Below are 8,221 nucleotides of genomic sequence, written 5' to 3' on the forward strand. Positions count from 1 at the left end.
GAATCAGCCTGCATGCATGCATTTGAATTGTAAAATCTCCTAGGGTTGTACGTGACAATATTGTGCTGGGAATATCTCACCTCCACATACACTACATGCAGCAAAGACCTGGCATGTCTCAGTTATTCAAACAGGAGTTCACAGACTTACTCAGGCTTTCTGTATCTGGATAAAAGGAGGGAATATAAATGCAACATGTCCTAATTCAACACATACAATACTAAAAACCACAATAACCTGCATGCATGTGAACGGCTAACGTTCACAGCTGGACCTGACAATAGTAAATATAAGTTCCAAGTAACTGAAGAAGTGATGTACACAAACTAAGACCTTCTCATAAACTACATGCACCACAATCCTGCCATCTCTCAGTTATTCAAACAGTATTTCACTCAGATTTCAAATGTTTGTGTTTGCACCCAAAGCAAAAAGAGAGATGCATTCAAAGACCAACCGGTGAAGGAAAGGAGAGGAAGACCTGAAAGAAAGGCTAAACGTGCCCCAGCCAGCATATAGCATCATCACATTGAAGGATAATGTAAGTGAGAACATTCCATAACATATACACTATGTTAATCAATGCTTGATAAGAATAACAAATTCAATTAATTCAACACTTTCAGTACATCAGTACATTTAAATACACTCATACAGAATAATTATTGACTTACTGATTCCATGCTTGAAAGTGTGCTTTAGATATTTTAAACTTGTGTTCAGATCAGCACTATAACCTTGAAAGCTTTCAATATAATTAGGGCAACTATTAAAGAGATCCACAGTCTGTAGTGTGTTTTACAATAGCTAGACAACTGAAACACACAACAAAATTCAGTTTTAAGAATCAACGTAGGTACTAACAATAAAACAACGTATGTTACTCAGCTTGTTAGTGAGAGCTTTGACATGATGAGATGAAGCCCCCCCCCCCCTGTAATGATCCACTCTGAAGAAGCTGGACACTTTATGTTTGTCTGCTGCTAGGATGCAAACGTACACAGGCAGGGCCCAAAGGGATGTTAAAGCACTCACACCAGACTACATACTTCTTCTTTAATGTATGCATCCTACGTGTTGTTCTATATGGAGTAAACCAATCAGAAGTGCAGCTGTAAGGGAAATGTTAAATCCCTCACACTTGTCTTCTGAATCAAAATAATGAAACTGGGACTCCAAAAGTCTTAGCGTCTTGTTTTTTCGCCATTATTGAATCATTCGGCAAATTAATAAAGTCCTAATGTCTGCAGTGAAATCTGCAAAAGATATGTTGCAAATAAGTCAAGTTTCATATTAACTGACTTCCAACTCTATCCAGTGGGAAAGTGACCAAGAAGGGGCAGCTGGACCCCAGTGGAGCAGGTGTAGGCCTGGGGTCAGTGCCCAGCTGTTTCAGCTCTGCTGCACGCAGTCACAATTCAGGAGGCATCTAAACATGGTGGGACTACTCATGGACTACCACAGTACATAATGTAAGAGTAGTTGTAGTAAGAGGTTTGCTCTCACTTGATAGGATGAGCAGGTGTCAGTCAGACCACCAACTTGGTGGAATGCACAGAAGTGAACCTCTCTGCCGACTGTACGGGAAGATCTTAATTTGAGTTCTAAGAGTTTGAAGAGAGACTAAGCTGCATTTTTCCAATGTTCCGCCCGGAATCGTGCCACACGCGCCTCGTCCACAGGCAGGCGTAAGGCGTCCACTTCGAACGCACAACGGTGTATTGGAAGTGTAGAGTACGCTTCGAATACCTGAGATACAGCAGTTCTGTATTTGAAGTGGACTTCTAATGCATTTCTCTAGCGTCTCAGTATTTGAAGTGTACTGTTCACTCAATATCCAACTTCAGAAGCCTCTTGCGGACGTCAAGTCTGAGAGGACCCCGAGATTTTTAGGGCATCTCCGGGAAACTTTAGTTCTGCCGGGGGTCCTGTCGACATCATATGCTGTCCCGTTGGGGATCTCGCCGTCACCATCCCATGTTCCATTTGGGGTCCCTCCAACACCATCTCCAGTTCAATCGTTGGTTCTGCTTGGGAAATAGGAGGGGCTATGGTGCGCTTTTGACCACCCAGGTGCAAAGGCCATCGAATGTTAGGCCCATCTAGCCACATTTGGGAGAAACGGCCAGAAATATAAGTATCATCACTGAGCAATCAAAACCTTTGGGGAAGCAAGCCCAGAAATCACACCACATAGCTTTACGGAGACAGCTTCCGGTTTTGGGCATTCTGGCTACGCATCACTCATTCACCAATGGGTCATGTTTAGATGGATTTTAGGAACTTCCCCTCGATTCTATTGGCTCTAACGGTTAAAGAGAAGTGTCAATCATCAAAATCGACTGAGGGGGGCCAGAGATAGTGAAAATCCACCCAAATGACCCCAGAGGTGGGTTTTACTTTCTAAATATCTCTAAAAAAGTCAAATGTTGCTTGTTTTGCATCAATCTTGATACAGGGTACTTATTATATGTTATAATTTGGATTCCTAAAGCATTTAGTCTATATCCCATCATTCAAGGTTGGTTTTCACTATAAGTAATGTTTCTTTTTTGGACGGACACTATCATTTACATTTGTTTACTATGTTCAATCTGAATTTACTTTAAAATAAAAAAATATTATATTGATTCTGACTTTTTTAAATCCAACTCACAGGTTTATCATTGCTTTGAGAAAAAATATTATTAATTTACCCCTTTTAGAATTGAAGTTATAGTCAATTGTTCTGGGAATGTCATTTTCGAGCCAGAGGCCTGAAAAACAGGCTCAGGGCTTAACTGGTTGATTGGGGGGGTCCGGATCGGTATGGGTGAAATGCCCATTGGACGAATGGCAAGTGGACAAAGTTCCTCGATGTGGATACCAGCGGTGGGGACATAGAGCCTCCAACACTCGGACGTCGGTCAACGCGCATGTCATGGCACTGCAGAGTTAGCAAAGTGTACGTCGCTTGTCCAACGCTAGTTTGTACACCGCCAAAGATTTTACCATTCTACCAGCGTCCATGAGGTGGGAGGTTCCCTTCCTGCAGGGCCTAAGTCAAAACAAACTAACCGTATTATTTCCAGGTTTGGGGGTATACCGTTGAAACACTGGGAACTTCAATCCTTGGGACAGACCTCTTGATGTGCCAAGTTTTATGCAAATCACAAGAACTCTAATTCATCAGTTAAACCGGTTGGTGGGCTGAAAGCTTGTAGATCATCTTCTTTGTCACCAGTGAAGTCCCTATTTTAGTCTATGGCATAGTCCAAATCCATGCAGGCATTGTGAAGATATGACCCTATCAATGTACTTCTCTATGACCTCATTCACACCAACGCAACTCCGGTTCAAGCTCCGTGCTAGAGCTTTTCAGGTTCAGAACCGGTTCTTCGGTTTAGCTCCGGCTCTTTTCACACTGCCCAGAGTCTGACTGGTGCTGCGTCATTGCATCATTGTTTGCGTCATGACGTAAGCGTTTGCGAGCCTGCTTCATAAAGCCAAACCGCGCGGAAACCCCTCACAGCTGACATCGACAACAACAACAATGGCCGATTGTGTTGAAGCGCTACTCGTTTTGGTTTTGCTCTGTCGAAACGACATGGAAGAAATGCTTTACCTCCAACTTTACAGTCGTTACATGCTACATTCAAAACTGCTTTACAATCGTAATCATCAACTTCAACAACGACTCCGATTCCCCCCTGCCCCTGCCCACGCCTCGGCGTAAGCGTGACGTATGCGGTGCTCTTGCTTTAGCCGGACAATTTTTCTGGTGCTTGAAAAGAACCGGATTCCGGAGCTAAGAGGCTGCTCTGCTGCGGTGTGAACAGGACAACCCGGTGCTTTTCAAGCTCCAGCTCCGAACAGGCCCTGAAACACTGTTGGTGTGAATTAGGTATTTGACTTCCTCAAACTCCTTCCGTTTTTGATTTGGTAGTAACTGCAGCCCTTCTGACACCACGCTACATGTGTACAGTTTTACGACTTCCCATGGGCCACCAAGACCCAAAGGCTTGCTTCTTCAGCTTGATAATCCTCCTTTACACACTGACCTCCTTCTTCCCTGTCTCTCCAAGTGATGTTCTTACCCTCATTACCTCTGCCCGTCCTACCACCTGTTCTCTGGACCCTATCCCCTCAGACCTCCTTCAGACTATCGCTCCTGATATTCTACCGTTTCTCACCCATTTCATCAACACTTCTCTAACTTCTGGTCACTTTTCAAACAGTCTCAAGGAGGCAAGAGTAAACCCTCTCCTAAAGAAACCCACTCTCAACCCGTCTAATGTTAGAAACTACAGGCCTGTCTCTCTCCTCCCGTTCCTGTCTAAAACATTTGAACGCGCTGTGTTTAAACAACTCTCCTGTTATCTCCATCAGAACAACCTTCTGGATCCGCACCAGTCTGGTTTCAAGGCAGGTCACTCAACAGAAACTGCTCTCCTTGCTGTCTCTGAGGAACTGCACACGGCTAAAGCAGCCTCCCTCTCCTCTGTCATCATCCTTCTGGACCTGTCTGCTGCATTCGACACGGTGAACCATCAGATCCTCCTTCGCACTCTCCAAGAACTTGGAGTTTCAGGCTCTGCACTTTCCCTCCTCACCTCATACCTCAAAGACCGCACCTACAGGGTTACTTTGAGAGGGTCCGAGTCCGACCCTTGTCAATTAACTTACAGGGGTTCCTCAGGGCTCTGTTCTCGGTCCCCTCCTCTTCTCCATGTACACAAACTCGCTCGGGTCTGTCATTAGCCCGCATGGTTTTTCATACCACTGCTACGCTGACGACACCCAATTAATTCTGTCCTTTCCCCGCTCAGAGACCCAGGTCGTCGCACGCATCTCTGCTTGTCTAGCGGACATCTCTCAGTGGATGTCTGCTCATCACCTCAAGCTCAACCTTGACAAGACTGAACTGCTTTTCCTTCCGGGAAAAGATTGTCCGACTCTTGACCTAACAATCAACATCGGCACCTCTGTTGTTTCCCCGACTCAGACTGCAAGGAATCTGGGTGTGGTCCTAGATAACAAACTGTCCTTCACTGCAAACATCTCTGCTACAACCCGCTGCTGCAGATACACTCTTTACAACATCAGGAGGATACGTCCCCAGCTGACCCAGAAAGAGACGCAGGTTCTGGTCCAGGCTCTCGTCATCTCACGCCTAGACTACTGCAACTCCCTCCTGGCTGGTCTACCTGCATGTGCCATCCGACCTCTGCAGCTCATCCAGAATGCAGCGGCCCGTCTGGTCTTCAACCTTCCTAAATGTTCCCACACCACGCCGCTCCTCCGCTCCCTTCACTGGCTTCCAGTAACTGCTAGAATCCAATTCAAGACACTGGTACTTGCGTACCATGCTGTGAATGGATCTGGCCCTTCCTCCAGGACATGGTTAAACCGTACACCCCAGCACGTGCACTCCGCTCTGCATCAGCCAAACAGCTCGCTGCACCCGCACTGCGAGGGGGACCCAAGTTCCCATCAGCAGAAACACGTGGGTTTGCTATCCTGGATCCAAAATGGTGGAATGAGCTCCCCATTGAAATCAGGACAGCAGAAAGCTTACACATCTTCTTCAGACTGAAAACTCATCTCTTTGGACTCCACTTCCAGAGATAGAATTACTAACAAAGCACTTATATACTAATAAAGGGCTGGCTTATCTAAAGCTAGTTGAGTAGCACTTGAAATGTTTGGCTCTATGAAACCTGATGTACTTATATGATTCTGTTTTCTTCGAGTTTGTATTTTGTTGGTCGAACGCACTTATTGTAAGTCACTTTGGATAAAAGCCTCAGCTAAATGCAATGTGATGTAATGTAATATGTTAATATTACGACTTCCCATGGCCCACGAAGACCCAAAGGCTTCCTTCTTCTGCTTGATAAACTCTTTCACTGTTGGAGTCCACCAACAATTCTTAAGTTGTTGCCACAACAAACACCAACCAACTCCAGCCACAACTCCTGGAAGCCCCCACCACAATAGAGGTTTCATATGATTAAAAAACAACCAACCATTGATTTTTGGCAGTGGGTGTTGTGGTTTCAAATAGACTTGTGAATCACCCTTTGTTTAAATATAATATTTGTTATATCCAAGTCTTATTGTGATTGATTAATAAAGATGTTTTTGTATAGATCACAGAACAACTTGACAGTCACATAACCTGAGCAAAGCAAGTGGAACAACATCTATGGGTTCAGGCCTCGAGAGTTTGATTAATGTGTTTACATGGTAGGAGCTCTTTCTTTGGAGATTTTAGTTCCACAGAGGATAAATTAGTGTTCAAAATATCCCAACGACTCAAACAGATCAAGGTCCAGTTTCTTTTTCTGTATTTGACGGACCACAAGATAATAAAGAAGAATCCACAGAGCGGAGCTGTTCACTTTCTGAGGTGCAGGTTACTTTACGTGTAACATTTCAAACAGGTTGTATGTTTTCATATCTTAATTCATGTACACTGTTAACATAATCTGCCTTGTTTTATACAAACTATTAATGGCTGGTGAATATAATGTGACATATATAACTCTTGATGGGCATGTGGAAGTGCAGAGATATAGATATCTGTATTTTGTGATCATGTTTACTGCATATGTTCTGATCATCTGCAGTAATTCCACTATTGTGTGCATCATTGTTTTACACAGAAACCTCCATGAGCCTATGTACATGTTCATTGCAGCTTTGTTGATTAACTCTGTTCTGTTCAGCTCTGCTATCTATCCAAAGCTTCTGATTGACTTTTTATCAGAGAAACAGATCATATCTCATTCAGCCTGTCTGTTTCAGTGGTTTATTTTCTACTGTCTATGCTGTTCAGAATTCTTCCTGTTGGCAGCCATGGCCTATGACAGATATGTGTCTATATGTAAACCTCTGCAATATCAAAATATCATGAGAAAAACAACTGTTCAAATGTTGCTGATCCTAGCTTGGCTTCTGCCTGCTTGTCAGGTTTCAGTACCGATGATAGTGAGTGCTAACAAAAAGCTCTGTCACTTTAATTTGAAAGGAATAATTTGCAACAGCACGGTTCAAAAACTGTATTGTGTGACTTCAAGACTGCTGAATATATACGGCTTGGCTGTTCTCGTAAATGCAGTAATTTGTCCTGTGCTCTTCATTCTTTTCACATACATCAGGATAGTCATAGTTTGCTATAGAAGCAGTCAGGAGGTCAGGAGGAAAGCTGCACAGACCTGTTTACCCCATCTGCTGGTTCTCATTAACTTCACTTGTTTGGGTGCTTATGATGCACTTTTACTTCGACTTGAAACTGATTTTCCTAAAACTGTACGTTTAATAATGTCTTTACAAATATTGTTGTATCATCCTCTCTTTAATCCCATCATATATGGTCTGAAAATGAAGGAAATTAATAAACAGCTGAAGAGATTGTTTTGCAAACGTGTCTAATGGGTCACAACTGATAACGGAGTTCACTGATGCTGTTGGGTCGTAATAATGCAGGGATGTGATTTATTTGATCAGTGCACGTTAGTTAATGTGAGGATTTGTTTCAGTAATGCAGAGGCACTCTTTAGAGCAAACTTAACTTCATCAAGGTAATAACAGATAACGGAGACATTTTTAAGTTTTTCAAAACTCCTGATGAGGTCAACACTCCAGCTGCTGTAACTAAATCATGCTTTTCTGCTTCTGTCCTTACTCACAACATAGCACAGCTTATTTATTCTTTTGTTCACTTTGCAGAAATGGAACCCTGTTTTTTCATATTTGAAATCTTATATTCTGCCTTTAATGTCACATAATAAATGTCACTTCTTAAAAGCAAGGCGGTGTGCTTTAAACTTTAATGAAGTGCCCTGACAGACAAAGCGGATTCAAATTGTTTCTAAATAAATCAATAAACAACAAAGATCATAGTGTTGTGGCCGTCAAATGACTGTTGACTGTGTAGAAAAGTCTTGCCAAATTGAAATGTAAAACAAAAAATGTGGGCAAAAGTTGATAGTTACAACGATAACAATATAACAGAAATGTGGTTAGGCTCTCATTTGTCCTCTTATGCTATCCAGCTATATTCATTTCAAACATTTGACTGCTTGTGCATGTACGCATAGCTTGGTCCGCTTTTGGTAGTTTCTCCTATAATCTCTTGCAGGTAATGGGGGGATTCCTTTGCAAGGTGTAATTATCAACACCGCTCTCTTGTGTTCACTGTTTAGTATTGACACTGGACACCAGGTCTGGAGACATT

General features: G+C 43.0%; 1 protein-coding gene across 1 annotated transcript; it reads left to right on the forward strand.

The window, feature by feature from the left end:
- Positions 1 to 6,431: 6,431 nt before the first annotated feature.
- On the forward strand, positions 6,432 to 7,416 carry LOC307030354 (olfactory receptor 11A1-like; the record flags this gene model as incomplete). The annotated part of the gene is made up of 1 exon (XM_079666707.1): positions 6,432 to 7,416. The coding sequence occupies exon 1, from the start codon at positions 6,451 to 6,453 to the stop codon at positions 7,414 to 7,416; it is 966 nt and encodes a 321-aa protein (XP_079522833.1). The 5' UTR covers positions 6,432 to 6,450.
- Positions 7,417 to 8,221: the final 805 nt, after the last annotated feature.

Source organism: Notothenia rossii, assembly GCF_949606895.1.
Source record: "Notothenia rossii genome assembly, chromosome: 2".
NCBI lineage: Eukaryota > Metazoa > Chordata > Actinopteri > Perciformes > Nototheniidae > Notothenia > Notothenia rossii.